Source organism: Tasmannia lanceolata, unplaced genomic scaffold, assembly GCF_043159265.1.
Source record: "Tasmannia lanceolata isolate RefF3 unplaced genomic scaffold, GAP_Taslan_0.1 ptg000007l, whole genome shotgun sequence".
In the NCBI taxonomy this organism is placed as follows: domain Eukaryota; kingdom Viridiplantae; phylum Streptophyta; class Magnoliopsida; order Canellales; family Winteraceae; genus Tasmannia; species Tasmannia lanceolata.
Window position 1 is genome coordinate 5,505,083 of NW_027518684.1, and position 18,398 is coordinate 5,523,480.

The following is an 18,398-nucleotide window of genomic DNA, read 5'->3' on the forward strand; positions in this document are numbered from 1 at the left end:
TTATACATGAACTCACTCCATACATATATCTTGAGAATGAGAACAAATTAAATGAAGAAAATCTAGAACAAAATAAAGAAAATCTGTATCTGAATCATTATTGCGGGTTTCCGGTGATATGGATGAGATTCACTCGTCAAAAATGGGAACTTGACGCTATCACGGGGTTTCCTTATTGAGGACGAGATTCACTTGTAAAAAATAGAAGCTTTACATCCAAGATTGCCATTTCAAATAGAAGCTTCACATCTGAGATTTCTAAATTCAGTAGTAAAAAATAGAAGCTTTACATCCAAGATTGCCATTTCAAATAGAAGCTTCACATCTGAGATTTCTAAAGATGGCAAGAGGATTGGATACACCAATTTATAGAAATATCTCTTCCGATATTTTTGTATCCTAAAAGAGCTTAATTGTGGCAATTGTATGTATTTAAATTTATCGATATACTTCCTCTCAAACCACAACTGTTTAGTGGAGCTTTCCCTGTCCAGAAAACTTTTCACTCATGAAGAAAATCCATGGCATGACCATGTGAGATGAAAATAGAGTAACAAACTATTTTCCATTAAAACCCCATGTGAAGTTTGTTTTAGCAAGTCCTAAAAAAAAGCCCACGATGACACAATGGGTCCTCTAATGATGTTAACAACAACAAAGATGTTTCTACCAGTAGAAAACCCAACGAATGAAGCACACAAACATATTATATAATGAGTGATGATAGGGAGACCAATGTGAAACCGATAGTAACAATTCCCCACATGCCATGGGAGAGTAGCTAGTTTTGCCATTTTAAACAGAAAAAAGCCAAAAAAAAAAAAAAAGGAACAATGTTGGTGATGTATGAAGAAGATTCCACTCTTCGTCCCCAACTAGGTTACCATATCATTATTCTTATATGATCCTGGGCCAATGCTTGGGTGGAGTTTATGATGACATGACGAGGGTGCATCATCAAAACATGAGGTGTAAAATGGAGAGTCTCACCCTTTTTATGGACCCATGCTACCCATGCTTTTCAGAGAGAGAGAGAGAGAGTTATATGGAAAATTATATGATGAAGGGCAGTATAAACATGTACCCATCATCCCATCCTTGATATTTGATCCAACAGCAGCTCACTCAAAATATCAAGGTTGGTGCTTCTGTCGTCACTTTTACGTGTGTTTAGACGGCCTTTCATCATATATAATTTCTCACTTTCTTAAGAAGAATTGTATGATGTTTTTTCTTCTCTTTGCTGCGCAGGTAAGGAAGAATTATATGATATATTTGGTGTAAAATAAATAGCTCAAAATGTTCAAACAGTAATAATATAGTAATCTATGAAGGGTTAGGATTATCCGGTGAAGATGATTTTTGACCCAAGGCCTATCTATAGTGGATACCAACAAATGAATGGTTTAGACCATCCAAATATGTGAGCCCCCAGCTTTTATTTTTTGCTGCCAAAATTTTTACTGTGCTCCTCATAAAATAAAAAGAGCTCCCGGGCTTTCTTCTGAATGGCAATGACCAAGGCGGTCAATGGAACAGGAAATACAGAAAAAGAAAAACCTGGAAGAATACATAAGATCCTCAAGGAGGAAGGAAATCAAAAACTCTAACTCCACTCTTTCCACTCCTGCTTGAGCAAGGCGGTCTGCATCTCCGTTCGCTGATCGTCTAATGTGTTGAAAGCGGATTGAATGACCCCCAACCCGATCCAAGATTTCATCGAAGAACTCTTAAAATCTCCAAGGATGTGGGGACTAGCCATCCAACCATCTGATTACATGTAGGGAATCCCCCTCCACTATTAGGTTATCCATTTCGGATACTGATATAAACCTTATTCCTTGAAGGATTGCCCTCACTTTTGCTTCATTTGAGTCTGTAGTTCCTAGGGTGCCTGAGAAGGCCCACTTTGTGATGCAATTCTCATCTCTGAGAAGACCTCCTATACCAGAAGGTCCGGTATTTCCCAAGCTAGAGCCATCAAATTTTAACTTCAAACACCCGTTGGTGGGGGAGTGCATCTAGGAGCCACTAAATCTTCACCCTCTCTAATGTTGTAGATTTCCTTCCAACACCTTTTTATGTCTAAGGCCGAATAGAAAGAAAATTCAGGAAGAACTTTAGCCCAAGAATCGACTAAAGAGATAATTCGAGAGGAGTGATATGCACCTTTAACCACATTCTTGAATGCGCGCGCATTTGTCTCTTTCCATAAAACCCAAATGGAAGCCAACAGGGCTAGGTTCCATAGGGTCTTTCCATTGATAGGCCAAGGGACCAAACTCCAACTATCTAGAAGATCTGCCATGTGGGCTGGAAAAACTCAAGAGATCCCAAAAAGGTTCAAAATCTTACACCAAATATCTCTCGCATGCCTGCAATGAATGAGTATATGGGCCACTGACTCGCATGTTTCCACACAAAGTGCAAAGTGACGAGTAATAAAAAAAAGTGCCATCGACGTAGATGAACGAAGCCTATTTTGAAAAGCGGACAATCCAAACGCTCTTAACTCTTGGAGGTGCTGGGATGCTCTATACTTTGGAAAGCCGTGGGGGAGGGGAAGAGGAAGCCAAGTGGGCATAGAAAGATTTGACGGAGAACAGTCCAGAGGCATTTAAGATCCAAACCCTGTTATCTCGACCATGCTTCCCTATATATATAATGAGATCTCCCGTAATTGTGAAAGAGATGCCACCCTATCCTCTTCCCAATCAAAAAATTTCCGTTTGAAGTCAAGCTTCTACGATATCACATCTCCATTTCTCTTAAAGCAGTGCTTCACAAATGCTTCAACATTAGAGGCAAGTCTGAATAGATTAGGAAAAATGTGTTTTATAGGCTCTGGGAGACCATTTATTAGGGATGGACATGGTTCGGTTCGGTTCCGGGGTATACCCAGAACCGAACCATATGCAATCGGTTCCTAGAATTTGGAACCAGAACCGAACCATATATCTTTGGAACCGAACCGAACTTGATCGGTTTGGTTCGGTTCGGTTCGGTTCTGGGTTTATCCAACCTTTATTTTATAACTTTTTCCCCATTTATTGGATGAATGAATGGAATGCATGTTCAGTAGAGAGTTTAATAAAACCAGCATGTAAGTTTAATAAACCCGTTCAACAAAATTTAATAAATTACCATGTAAGTTTAATAAACCACCATGTAATCATGTATCAACCTGTTCAACAAAATTTAATACAACATACAAGTTTTTCTGAAAAAAAATTCTCCAGTCAGTAGAGAGCTTAGCTGAACATTACATTAGAGCATCTCTATACCAAAGCCACCTAATAATCAAATTTAAATTCAAATCATCAGGACTTGATTTCTCCACTAATCCTGAGGAGTCCTTTTTATGACTACGGGTTAGGGCAAGATCCAAACAATAATTCGAACATTACATTAGAGCATCTCTATAGCAAAGCCACCAAATAATCAAATTTGCATTCAAATCGTCAGGACTTTAGTTCTTCACTGATCCTGAGGAGTCCTTTTTATGACTATGACTTAGGGCGTATAATCCTACTCAGTTCTCGGTTCCAGGATTCCAAAACCAGAACCGAACCGAATTCTCACGGTTCCAGGATCCGAGAACCGGAACCGAACCAAAAATCCTTTTGGCGACCCATTGATCGAGATGGAAAACTAGGGTGAAGAGATACATCTCATAAATCATAATCCACGACCACCATCTCAACCTCTCCTTTTTTTTGGTTTACCTGATTCTGTCCATTTATTTAGAAAAAGTAGGCAAGCCTTTTTCCTTCTTCATATTTCCTATAAGCCGTATTCAACTAACACCTCTCTCTCTCTTATAGATGTAGTTGTTTTGTTTGCAGGCCATCGTCTGCCTTCTTTTAGGCCTTATTTTTTTTTCAATATAACGTTCGTATGGCCATATGGTTAGAATCAGTCCATTTTACCGCCTAACCCATTTCGTAATATTTAATTTATATATTGAAGGCTACCCACCTAGCATCTGACTCTGACTCTCAGTCCCATTTTGTTGTTAACCAAAATATCCTTTTGCTCTGCTCCTTCCACGAACCTTCCTCACCAATCCCCCAACCCCCAATCCTTGTTTTTCTAAGTTTTAGAGCTTGAAAAATCAATTCGTCTTTTCTCTCTTCTCTCGTCTCTCGTCTCTCGATCCACCTTGTGTTAGGACGGCAAATTCCGTGACACCATTCTTGACGTTTTCCCTCTCTTCCCTGCATGTAAGACAAGTAGAGCGCATCAAATCCTCAGCGTAAGTAAGTACCTGCTACAAGGAAAAGAGATCTCATTCCTTCCCTTTCCCAATTTACGTTTTTCCTTTTCTCTGTTTAAACCCTCAATCTTCTTCTCTGTCATGTGATGCCATGTATTGTTTATCAGTGAGGGAAAACTAAAACACAGATGAAACGGATGTTGTTTGAGTAAGATTATTATCATCACTATTATTATTAGGGCATCGTCTTGATCCTTTTTTTTTGGCTTCTCTTCTTATTGTATTATTGTTTATATTAGAAATTGATCCTAGAGAGAATGATAATCCCTTCCAAATGTGTAAAATGCCTTCAGCTATTGTTTAATTTGGTAATTACGTACATAATCGATGTTTCAGCTGCATTATAATCCATGTTTTGTGTGTAGAGGTGCATCAGTGTTAGGAGGAGTAGCTTTATACAGCTGAATTTGGCAGTGCTTTCAATAAATTGATCGGCAATATTGCACCTCTCTCGTTGAAGTGAGTACACCTTCATCAATTTACCATTTATGCTGTTAAATCAGTAGATAGAATTAAAACAAGTTATGTTTTTTTATCCACTTCTCTTTGTTTCGTGTTATGGTGTGGTTGATCAGTGGGATAATTTGGGCATGCAGATGGGATCCGTAGAGAAGACCGACCTTGAATTCGAGCAGGAGATCCTTGTTAGCTCATCACATGTTCCAAGAAAGATGCACTCTTTTGAGACGTCTCCTTTTGCCCCATTGGCTCATGTTGCCCAGGTGTTGACCCCGAAGAGACCACGCAACAGACTACTCATGAACATTTATATCATCTTAATCAAGGGAAAGATTAATGTGTTGTTACCTTTTGGTCCTCTGGCGGTCCTGCTCCATTATCTTACCGGAAAGCATGTAAGGCTTACTAATCTCAATTAGTATATACTTTTCTTAGGTAAGAGAAAACAAATAAGAAGGGTAACTTTACACTTTGGTTGTCTTTTTATATCATGTCTTCATGGGAGTTATATGATATTTGATGACCTTCTTTCCAAAATACTCTGTTACTGATGCAATTGTATAAACACATGGTCGATTGACAGGAGTAGAATTTTATTTATTTTTCATTTAAAACTAGTTTGGATCAAACATACCCACATGTCAATTGATTCTACAAGCTTTTGTTTTGAATCTGTTCTTAGCTGGTTGTTCATATGGCAGGGATGGGTTTTCTTCTTCAGCTTGTTAGGCATAATTCCTTTAGCTGAGCGATTGGGTTATGCAACAGAGTAAGTTCCAACTTGTAGAATGGAATTAATTCTTTTATTGGACTTGTTGTTACATGTGCTACTCTCAACCATGCTAATCTACATACGTCTTTTCTTTTTTGTTTAGGCAGCTCGCATTCTACACTGGACCTACTGGTACATTTGTTGTCTTATCTGCAGCATCGTTTTAAGTTGTGTGCAATGTGTCCATTAGATTCGTGTACCATATAATCTCCTCTTATTTTGCAACTATTGATTTACTCGTACCTGATTTCTGATGCATATAAGTAATTCATTTGCTTATTGGCACCTGCAGTTGGGGGTCTTTTAAATGCTACATTTGGAAATGCGACGGAAATGATAATTTCAATTTACGCTTTGAAAAATGGGATGATACGTGTTGTTCAACAATCATTACTAGGTTCCATCTTATCAAATATGTTGTTAGTACTGGGATGTGCTTTTTTCACTGGAGGGATCCTTCATTGTAAGAAAGACCAGGTCTTCAACAAGGTATGTCATCTACCATATGAGAACATTTCCTTGGAGAATTTTCTGTTAAACGACCTTTGATGTATACCATCACAAAGTCGAAATACAATTAAAGTAGCATACTTTCGCAACAGGCAGCTGCTGTGGTGAACTCAGGATTGCTGTTGATGGCTGTCATGGGTATAGTGTTTCCAGCTGTGCTGCACTTCACACACTCGGAGGTGCATTTCGGAAAGTCGGAATTGGCTCTTTCAAGGTTTAGCAGCTGCATTATGCTAGTGGCATATGCTAGTTACCTTGTTTTCCAACTGAAAAGCCATCGAAGTCTTTATGCTCCTATTGATGAGGTGAGTTTTCTTTGTTTGGGCTTTTTAACATCTGTGACTGTTTTCATGCAAGTGGCGTACCGAATGTAATGCTTATGCTGCCATGCATTTTCTGCAATTAGTTCTAACAATTTGCATCAAATACTTCCTCTTCATACTTCATTTTGAAACCTGCAAGCTCCTTAGACATGCTGTAGCACAGTAATATCTCCCACGTTCCTTATGAATAAGAAAAATGTGGATTTAATTGTTTGTAATTGCAGATCTTTGATGTTTCATCTGGTATTAAATTAGATGTTTCTAGCCTCACCCCGTCGTTTACTATTGCTTTCTGTTCTTTATGGGGTCTTCTTTGAAATGAAGCATGCACTATAGTGATGGCTTCAAACTATTCTGATTTGTATCATACACTTGTGAATATTGTAGGAAGGGGGTCAAAATGAAAAAGACTCTGATGAAGAGGAGGTTCCTGAGATAACTACGTGGGAAGCAATCTGCTGGCTTTCTGTTTTGACAGTGTGGATTTCCCTTCTGTCTGGATACCTTGTTGATGCCATACAGGTAAGATCCAGTTTAACTATTGTCTTCTGTTGTTTCATTATTAATGTTAACTTGTTAATTTTCCTTGCCATCTAATATTCCAATCATTAATGATTATAAATTGTGGTATTTTTTATATCAGTTGTTCAAACAAATGTGAACAAGGCCTCAGAGCTGTCGTTTATAACTCGAGAGCCCCTGACCTACCAGTAGACCTTACATGATTACAAAGGTTGAATGGGTGTGGCGTCGTACGTTGTTCTCCACATTGTAGATATGTGCTGGCATACCTTTGATTCTTTGTATCCAAGTATTATACTTGTCTATGAGTGCCCACTGCCCAGAGGCACTGTGAATATGTTGTACATTGTCAGGGTATAGCGTAGTCTTCTGCACGTTCATTGGAAACTACTTGAAGAGGCCCCTACATGGAGAAGATACATAATATTTAAGAGATTTATATCCATGGTTTGCTTACTAAAAAGTCACTCTCTAAAACATTTGGAATGCTGTGTACATCACAAGAGAAAGACTGGGCAGAAAGTCATTTTAATTATCTATGGTTTTTGGGTCCTATGGGGGGCATGAAAGTGAAATGAAGACTGTTAACCTTGTAGAATATCATGAGGCGACCCAGATGGTATTGGTTCCATGCTGAACAGACATCCCATGGGTAAGATAAATGGATTACAGAAATCTACGGTTTAGCTTTTCTTGGTGGAAAGCTAGATGAGGCATGATGGATCACATAAGCGAGGCAGAAGTGGGGCCCAATAAGTGTCTTTTAGGAAGGAGAGTAATTCCACGTCATAATTTAGACTTTGGCCGGACTTACGGTTTCCGTTCAGATTAACGGGTCTCATCACATAAATGGGGCAGAATTGGGGATTGATAAGTGTCTTTTAGTAAGGAGAGTAATTTCACGTCATACTTGAAGATGTTGTAAAACCTTTTTAAGCGGATGATCAGGAATGGAAAATGAAATATGGTTCCGGAAATGAAATATGGTTCTGGGGAAACCATGTTTAATGTAGGAGCCACTGGTTGTCGATGAGTATTTCTCCCTAGCTATGATTTTTATATTCATGATCTCATTATTTATTGCGATAGTTAGGATCTTGAAGTTGGTGGTGAACATCTTCTAGCTATTGTGTTAACAAGACTTGTTGACTTTCAATTTCTTTTGCTGGATATTGATGATTCTCCTTATTTTTGGAAGCAGAAAGAAATGGTGATTTCTCCCTTAATCATGCATGGAATAGAAATGAGATGCTTATTGCTGTTGGTCTAAATGAATTTGACATGAATAATATTCCAGTATGCTGAAGGTTTTCAGCTGCCATGCAAAGCAATTCATTTGAATTCAAAAATAAAGAGGTAAAAGTTCCTCTTCTTGTATCTTTTTTCTAGATAACAGTGCCTATGGAATTTCGTTCCAGAATATCCAGCGGCTACACAGGTTCAAGAGAAATTGGGAGTGATTGGCGATCAGAGTATGAGAATCAATCATTTTATTTTAGATTTCATCTGGGATAGACTTGAGCCTAGAAATCACAAGTTGCTTATTTGCAGAGCATGGTTCCCATTTTGTTGCTTTGGAGGTATGATTAGTGCACAATAGGGTGAGGCCTGAGGATGCGGCGGGTGTAATAGAAATACTAGAATGCATTTATGCATGGACTAGTGAAATTTTGGAACAGTTGCTTCTATCCCATGGATCTATCTCTTTAGATGTATAAAGTTGAATATTCGTGGAGCTTGTGAGGGACCCTGGATTAGGGGGTGTTGGTGGTGTTATCAGAGAAGGGCTGTAATAATGTGGTTGGTACACTTGCGTTCTATTCTAGCTTAACTTCTCATAACTGGATCATTAATTCTGGGTGGATTTATTCACCAGCATATATTCTGCTGATTTTTGTGTTGATCAGTTGGGGTTATAGACTTGCAGATTTGTGAGACGTTAGATTTAATGTTGGTGGTTGGGTTTGGGTACCTCATGCTTGTCTTAGTGCCTGGGGTTTACCTGTCTGATCTCTCTAATATATTTTACTTTTAGTAAGCTACCATTTACTAGAGAAACAAAATTGATGAACATTTTACAAACTTATAGAAACTAGTTTAACACCATCATGGGCATATAAGCAAGTCAATTGTTTATATTATTGTGCATCTTATTGATCCGGATTTTGCTCAAGTCTGTTGACCTGTTTTAAGATTAAATTCAACATCCATGGAATTTAAAGTAGTCCTTTAGTTTATGTTAATTAATGCACTCTTTAACTTTTAGCTGCTTAGTAAGCAAACTGCTCTACTTGATAACAAACTATCACCCATATCCACTGCCAAAATGTGCGCACACTTTTTTTTCAATGGTAACAAACTAAGAATAACTTCTATTAAAATATGAGTTATTCTGCGCAACAAAGTTATTCCTGAAATTTGACCGAAATTCCCAAAATTTGACCGAAATGGTCGGAATGACAAAAAAATGGAAAGACGTTATATACTTTCTCGACAAGGATCAACCACGATGTGAAACAAAACACCAAAAGAACGATGGAAAGAAACACAATCACACAAGAAACATAAGATTTACGTGGTTTGGCTCTGCCTACGTCCACGGGGGAAGATTTCCCCTATTTCGGTCTAGGGTTACAAATCTCTTCTTCTTGGCTAAGAAAACACAAAAGAAAAACCTTAAACCTATAACCCTAACATGTGGCTTATATATCAACGCCACTACATGGAGAAATTTACCGAAATACCCTTGAGTGAACAAACAGAAAATAAAAATTTTGTACCCGCGTGTGCGTCGCGCACATTATTCCGTCAGGGTCCTATATGATGTCAGAATACAAGACATCTGCGCAACACTTATACTTCATTATATTGTTCTTTGTTGACTTCACCATTCTAGACATGCGCAACAATGCATGTCATTAGGTGCTCGATGTGATTAAGCCATTATGGATGGTTTTGTTGCTTATGTGATGATTTCTAAGTATGCATTTGTGCTTATTCTAGCATTTCCCAAAGTTTCATCTTAAAATTTCATCATTTGCATATGTTTATTTAAAAGATTAAAAAATTTCATCATTTGCATCATTTGACCGAAATTGAAATTTAAAACCTTTATCTTCTATAGTAGCTATAGTTTTATGGGTAGTGCTGATGGCTGATTGTGTTGCTTTGCAGGGAGCATCTGATTCATTGAACATGCCGGTAGCCTTTATTAGTGTCATTCTGCTTCCTATTGTTGGCAATGCCGCAGAGCATGCGAGTGCAATCATGTTTGCAATGAAGGACAAGCTTGTGAGTGCTTTTGTAGCAAGCGTTCTGCTAATCCACTGTCATTCTAATTGATTTTCTTTAGCATTTTTACTTTATTTTCTTTTGTAGGACATCACATTGGGTGTTGCAATTGGATCGTCTACGCAGATATCGATGTTTGTGGTAAATGCTTTAAACACTCCTATGGAATTGATTTATGTTGAATTTAGATCCATTATATCATTTTACTTCAAAATCATTTAGATCCATTATATCTTTTTATTTCAATATCATTAGCATTATTTCCGAACCTTTTAAGGAAACTCGACTGATATACCTCTACCTGGACATATTGAGGTCTATATATATATATATATCTGCGCTCGAGCGCAGATAAGCTTATCTGCACTCGAGTGCAAAAACAGGGCTGGGCCCACATTGTTGGGGATATCCAAGCATTCATTTAGAAGGCCCTTTCATGGATAGGGTGTCCACCAAAAATCAACTCAATTGGATCATCTTAGGGTGTCCGTTTGCGGGTTGAAAAAATGGGCAGATTAGTGGACAAACAGTATCTGTCCATTTTCACCCCCACAAATGGACACCCTATGATGATCCAATGAAGCTGATTTTTGGCACACACCTCATCCATGATGGGGCCTTTCAATTGAATGCTTAGGATCACCCCAACAATGTGGCCCCACCCTTGTTTCCTGCACTCGAGTGCAGATAAGCTATCTGCGCTCGAGTGCAGGAACCCTTTTCTCATATATATATAAGGAATTGCTAGCGTCCATCGCAAAAGGAATTTCATGGCTGGTCTCTCGCACGTCAGACCAGCCACCTCGTGAATGGAAACAAGAGCTGTTGTCTTCATTCACGAGGTGGCTAGTCTGAAGTGCGACAGACCAACCGCGAAAAGCCTTTTACGATGGATGCTAGCAAATCCCATGTGTGTGTGTGTGATTTAGTCAAAACTTTGAATTTACTTCTGACACATGTGTCGACACATCGACACTTGTACGCACTACTAGCTGTGTGACTTAATGTGGGCATGTCGACATGTTTTTGACTTTTTGTACTGTGTCAACTCTGAAGTGTGAAATACTGTTTTATTATTGAATATTATGTTTACCTCTTTTATTATTAACTTTTCTTTGAATAATATTTGTTGTTATTCCCACCCTCCCCTAAACCTAACACCCTAAACAGTCTCTTCTGCCAATATTATTTTCACTGTATCGTGATGGTCTCATTCTCGTTGCAGATTGGAGTATCTCATTATCTCATGTTTGTTTTAGACACGTATTTGCTTAATCCTAAGATTTATTAATTTGTTAAATAAATATGACATTTATCTTGTTGCAATTTATGATTAATAATCAATAATTTTATATGTAAGCGTACTAGTGTGTCTCCATTTTTGGATTTTTAGTGGTTGCCGTGTCGAACGCCTTGTGCCATGTCGACACTCGACACACGAGTCTGTGTCCACATTATATATATATATATATATATATATATAGGGAAAGGTGTGCGTACTCGGTCGAGTAGATAAGCTTATCTACTCGGTCGGGTCAAAAACAGTGGGCCCCCACATTTTTGGGGTGATCCAAACCATTCATTTGGAAGGCCCTTACCTAGATAGGGTGTCCACAAAAAATCAGCCCCATAGGATCATCCTAACCCATGCAACAGTGGAGCGAAAAATGGACAAACACAGCTTGTCCACAAATCTGCCCATTTTTCCCTCCACTGTTGGATGGGTTAGGATGATCCTATGCGGCTGATTTTTTGTGGACACCCTATCTAGGTAAGGGCCTTTCAAATGAATGGTTTGGATCACCCCAAAAATGTGGGCCCCCACTGTTTTTAACCCGACCGAGTAGATAAGCTTATCTACTCGACGGAGTACGCACACCTTTCCCATATATATATATGAGAGAGAACAGTTCCTACACACATGTGTAGATAAGTTATCTACACACTAGCTTAAAATACAGTGGGGGCCACATTATTTGGGTGATCCAAACCATTCATTTTTAAGGCCCTCTCATAGATAGGGTGTCCACAAAAAATCAGATCCATAGGATCATCCTAACCATTCGAACTGTGGATGCAAAAAATGGACTAATTTGTGAAGGTTTAAAGACATCCATTTTACCTACACAAATCGTAGGGTTGGGATGATCCTATGGATCTGATTTTTTGTAGACACCCTATCTATGTGAGGGCCTTTAAAATGGATGGCTTCGATCACCCAAACAATGTGGGCCCCCACTGTATTTTAAGCTAGTGTGTAGAGAACTCTCTACACATATGTGTAGGACCCGTTCTCTCTCTCTCTCTCTCTCTCTCTCTATATATATATATATATATATATATATATATATATATATATATATATATATATAGAGGAAAGTGTTTCTACTCGGTCCCCTAGATAAGCTTATCTACTCCTCCCTTTAAAAAAATACAGTGGGCCCACGCTGTTTGGATGATCCAAAGCATTCATTTGATAGGTCTTAACATAGATAGGGTGTGCCCAAAAAATCAGCACCAAAGGGTCATCCTAGCCCTTCGTTTTGTTGGGCACACCGTGTCCAAAATGGACGCATATAAACGTGGACGTTTATATGTGTCCATTCTGGGCACCACAAGGCCCAACAAAACGAAGGGCTAGGATGACCCTTTGGTGCTGATTTTTTGGGCACACCCTATCTATGTTAAGACCTATCAAATGAATGCTTTGGATCATCCAAACAGCGTGGGCCCACTGTATTTTTTTAAAGGGAGGAGTAGATAAGCTTATCTAGGGGACCGAGTAGAAACACTTTCCTCATATATATATATATATATATATATATATATATATATATATATATATATATAAGGGCGGCCCAGTGCACGAGGCTCCCGCTTTTGCGGGGTCTGGGGAGGGCTAGATGTACACAGCCTTGCCCCTGCTTTGCATAGAGGCATACATTTCCTGATTTCCTACACGATCGAGTAGTTAACGTTATCTACTCCGTTGGCAGAAATATAGTGGGCCTACATTGTTTGGATAATCCAAAGCATTCATTTAATAGGCCCTGGCAAATATAGGGTATGCCCAAAAAATCAGCTCCATAGGATCATCCTAACCCTTTGATTTGTGGAGGTTAAAAATGGATAGAGATTTATACCCGTCCATTTTAACCTCCACAAATCGAAGGGTTGGGATGATCCTATGGAGCTGATTTTTTGGTCACACCCTATCTTTGTCAGGGCCCATCAAATGAATGGTTTGCATCACCCAAGCAATGTGGGCCCCCGCTATATTTTGGGCCGACGGAGTAGATAAGTTATCTACTCGATCAAGTAGATACACCTCTGTGTGTGTGTGTATGTAGGATTTGCTAGGAATCATTGCAGAAGGCATTTCGCGGCTGGGCTGTTGCATGTGAGAGCAGCCACCTCAGGTGAATTAAATGAATAAGACATAATCTTAGCCTGTGTGGCTACTCTCACATGCAACAGCCCAGCCACGAAATGCCTTTTGCGATGATCCCTATATACATACATACACATATATCAAAAATGGTTGTCTTATATATGGGATTTACTAGGTAACTTTGCGGAAAGCCATTTCGCAGCTGGCTTTTGCCCGTGAGAACAGCCACACAGGTTGACTTTTTGGCAGATTTTGTCATTTATTTAATCCATCTGGGGTGGCTATTCTATCATGCAAAAGCCACGAAATAGCTTTCCGGGAAATTGCCTAGGAAGTCCCCTTATATATTATTCTAACACACTCTCTTATATGATACATTTGTGTTGTATTTAAATCAGTTGTATGAGACATGCTTCTTTGATAGCGGTTATAAGCATATAATTCTTGCACTTTTGATAATTGCAGATTCCTTTCTGCGTGGTTGTTGGCTGGGCTATGGGACAGCGAATGGACTTGAATTTTCAGCTCTTTGAGACTGCTACTCTCTTTATTACAGTATTAGTTGTGGCATTTATGCTCCAGGTTTGTTCTCGAACTTTGAAATTGGACAGTGATGTTCATATAGATGCCCACCATTCTGACCTTTCGATGTTGAATTGGTTATTGTAGGAAACTAGTACTTTGGTTTGTTCATTTGTCCTACTATCAATTTGTTATTCCTACCGATAATGTACATGAACTTGGCATATATTTCATTTTGACGCTTTCTAAGTGACATAATGTTGCTTGATTGCAATGACACAATGACATTTAACTTATATGAGTTTTTATGTGTTGTAAGCCCATAGTCCCGTATTTTTCAAAAAAGTACTGTAAGGACCACACTATAGGATCATCCAAACCCATGTGATGGGCCACAATGTAAATGGGTTGTGCCCAAAAAATCATTTCTATAGTATAATCCCAACCCTCCGATCTATAGAGGAACTGCATATTATGGAAACGTCGATAGATAGGAGGGCTAGGATCATCCTATGGAAATGCCCAGCTGCCATTATTTTGAAACCTTTTGGACACAATCATTACTACAAACAAATAACATCATATGCTTATTTTTTTAATCATTAAAAAACATCATATGCATATTTTAGACAGACATGAATGTGTTGTGGGTTCAAACTACATATTTCTACCTGCAATATATGATTTTGGTAAAGAGAGATTGTTTTCTATGACTGCCTTAGCATATTATGTCATGAATATTCTTAGGAAAGGTACCAAAATAAGATACATCAAATAAGGGAGATTGATATTAATAAGCCCACCCATCCATACCTGCACGCCCTGCAGGCCCAAATTTGTCTTTTTGTGACATCTCAAGGGCCTATGTGGAGGCGGCGGGCAGCAGAGAAGCTGGTGGGGGTGGTTCTGGTGTCGGTGGCGCCAATGATTGACACAGGAGCCACTCGATCGTCTAACCAGCAGATTTGTAGCGCATCAAATAAATTTTATATGCACATGCTTGCCAAAGAAAGAAAGAGGAAAGAGCGCATGGCAAGTAGGCATCCTGAGGTGATTGCAGCCCCCCCTCCTCTGTGTGTGTGTGTTTTTTTTTTTTTTTTTTTTGGGCGGGGGTAATGGCATTGCCCCTGCAATCACCTCAGGATCCCTACTTGCTTGCCATGTGCCCTTTCCTCTTTCTTTCTTTCTTTCCTCCTTTTTTTTTTAAAAAAAAACAACTGCATAAGGGCATCTATTACTGCCTAAACCCATTAGAAATCACTAGGCAACAAGTTCAGGTGTGCCCTTCTTGAGTGATGAGTGTGGGGATATAAATCCCCCCCAAATAAGTTGTGCACTTCAGCTCATCTTATATATGAGAATTTATTTAGGCTATTGATAATTGCACAAGCTCTCAAAAGCTAGTTAAAGCAGAAAAAAAACAAGCTGAATTAGTGCAATTATTAATCCATCTAGGTTCTGGTTTTGCATGCATCCTATCCGTTCCATAATTCTTTCCCCCCATTTCTGCAGGAAGGGACTGCGAACTATTTCAAAGGGCTGATGCTTATCCTATGCTATCTCATAGTTGCAGCCAGTTTCTTCGTACATGTGGATCCTAGCAATGGTAAGTCATGTTGAAATACAGTATTTGAGTTGGTCACTCATAAATTCTCATTGAAAATATTGACCCTCTAAAAATATATTGTCCAAATATTTTATTTTATTTTCCGATCTACCTTTCTTCATTGTTGAGCATTTTTTTATATTTCTAAATACTATTTTTATCCTGGAACTTTAAGTACTCGAACCTTGACACGTTTTCGATCAAATTTGAAGGCCTATATTACGGTATAAAATTTGAGTTTTCAGTCAAGCTTTCATGTAGGATGAAGTTTTTAAGGTTGAAGGGAAAAAAATTCTTCAGATTGATTATCATCATTTCATTCTTAGTTTGGCAAGTTTTTGGAGTACACATCTCCTAATATTTTTAGCAGATTGGGACCGATGTTGTGTTGCTAATAGATGTTTCCCAAGTTCTTAAATTCTTCAGATTGATTATCATTTCAACTATGCTTTCATGCCTCACCAATAGATCGTGATGTTGCAATTTTTTTTGTGGATGAATAAACAGTAAGGGTAAAATTCACCAATTGACTATGAACAAATAACTTAAAGTACCAAGTCAAGTCGGCAATGGTCCTGTGAAAAGTGAAACAGAAAGATCAGAAGACCAGACTATTTGAACCCTGTGAACTTCAAAAAGCTGCCCTTTTCCATCATACATATATAAGAGCTATGAAAATTCATGCTTAAACCATTAAATTAGTAGATGCCAAACCGAACATATTTATATTTTGCATGGGTTTTCTCACAGATGATGATTGAAGGCCTTCAGACAGATGGCCTTGGATGAAGAAAGCAGCCACAGTATCCATGGAACTGACCTGGATACTGCCAAGTGTTGGAAAACTTTAGCAGTGGACGCTTTGAGCTAAAGTGATTTCAGAGCCTGGGTCATATAAGAAGCAGGGACTGCTCTCTCAGCTTTCAGAAGAAGCTAGAAATTTTGGGTGATGGGGAGAGAATGGGTACTCAGTATGAAGTAAAAAGAGCAAGGAAATTATATACTGTAATCTTCAGTTGTTCCTATTCTTTCTGGTTGTGCTTTTATTTTATCATGCACTGGGAAATGGCCCTTCATGTCATGCCATTTCCCTTCAGGGTAACTGTTGTTGTATCATGTGGTTTTGATTGCACATTTGATTCTAGATTTATATGAATAAATCTGGTGTAAATTAAAGCCTATTTCTTAAACCATAACTTTCAATTCCCTGATCACACTTCATGACTTCGTTTAGAATCTTTACTCTTCTTCATGGCCATGATAATAGTCATCAGGTTGGGGGCTGATGGTAATGGATTCTCAGTTTTCACGTGTTTTTTTAATAAAATTCAAAACCTTGTAGCTGCCATAAGCAACCGAAAATACGTACTTCAAAGTTCAAACTCCATTAATAATTACCGGTGCAATTATTCTTATGTTTCTCCTAAGACGAAAAATAAATTTCATTTCTCCTCTGTAGCCACTGGAGAAGGCTGTATCGTTTCTAAACGAGTACTGTCTTTCCTTCTTACCCCTTCATGCATTCTCTTATTTAGACTCCTCAATTGACAGGTTATTGACACAACTTAGCCTGCAGCCATGTGAACCCTACTATTTTTAGGGTAGAGACTTGTGTATACCCCAACAGAACTCACCCTTAAAAGCTAGCCGAAGGGGAGGGTGCCCGAGCCCTTGTATGCCCATCCACATCTTTCACTTTTCTTATGTACCCTTGAGGATGGAGAAAATCCCAGGGAAGATTTTGGTAGCCTTGGTGTACCCTCGAGGATGGAGAAAATCCCTGAAGAACTTGGTAACCTCAATGTAGCATCAAAGACGGAGAAAATCCCTTGAGGAAGATCTCGTAGTTCCCACGTTGATCTTGTGTGGAGGGGCAAGATTGTCCTCGTTGCTTCTGTGTAGAGGGAGAGATTGTTGGGATTCTATGGAAAAGCAAAGATCCTACATTGGAAAAGCAAGTGATGTGGATGGGCTTATAAGCCCTCGGGCACCCTCGCCTTAATGGCTAGTTTTGAAGGGGGAGTCCTACCAGGGTCCCATCATTTATGTTCTTTTATGTGTTTGAGAGAGATAGAGAGAGAGAGAGCAAGCAGATCAGATCCAATAAGAGTTGGGAACACAGGATCTTCAACCATACACTCATAATTAAGGCTATAATTGGTAGTAAACATATTGGTCATTTTAGGGCAAAAAATCACTAAAAATGGCAAACACTCTTTACACGGGCTCACATAGAAAGCAACGTTACGATGGGAACCACAAATGATGTCATCTATCTCCCTCACAGTGAAGAGAATGAATTTCATCGCAAAATAGGTAAAGAAATAGAGAAAACGGTTCCTACACATGTCTAGAGAGTTCTCTACACACTAGCTTAAAATACAGTGAGGGCCCATATTGTTTGGATGATCCAAGCCATCCATTTTAAAGGCCCTCACATAGATAGGGTGTCTACAAAAAATCAAATCCATAGGATCATCCCAACCCTACGATTTGTGTAGGTAAAATGGATGTCTTTAAACCTTCACAAATTAGTCCATTTTTTGCCTCCACAGTTCGAATGGTTAGGATGATCCTATGGACCTGATTTTTTGTGGACACCCTATCTATGTGAGGGCCTTAAAAATGAATGGTTTTGATCACCCAAATAATGTGGCCCCCACTGTATTTTAAGCTAGTGTGTAGATAACTTATCTACACATGTGTAGGAACCGTTCTCTTTTGGG

General features: G+C 38.8%; 1 protein-coding gene across 7 annotated transcripts; it reads left to right on the plus strand.

Annotated features, from left to right (window-relative positions):
• Positions 1-3,854: 3,854 nt before the first annotated feature.
• On the plus strand, positions 3,855-16,862 carry LOC143881578 (vacuolar cation/proton exchanger 2-like). Of its 7 annotated transcripts, none has more exons than XM_077384732.1 (13): positions 3,855-4,259; positions 4,642-4,735; positions 4,852-5,130; positions 5,437-5,504; positions 5,611-5,639; positions 5,905-5,996; positions 6,110-6,322; positions 6,728-6,862; positions 10,037-10,153; positions 10,241-10,294; positions 14,010-14,126; positions 15,579-15,672; positions 16,423-16,862. In XM_077384732.1, the coding sequence occupies exons 3-13, from the start codon at positions 4,867-4,869 to the stop codon at positions 16,431-16,433; spliced, it is 1,194 nt and encodes a 397-aa protein (XP_077240847.1). In that variant the 5' UTR covers positions 3,855-4,259; positions 4,642-4,735; positions 4,852-4,866; the 3' UTR covers positions 16,434-16,862. The 7 variants fall into 7 exon arrangements, with proteins under 7 accessions (XP_077240847.1, XP_077240841.1, XP_077240842.1 ...); XM_077384726.1 differs by having other exon boundaries at positions 3,856-4,259; positions 5,800-5,996; XM_077384727.1 differs by having other exon boundaries at positions 3,856-4,255; positions 5,800-5,996.
• The last annotated feature ends 1,536 nt before the right edge of the window (positions 16,863-18,398 follow it).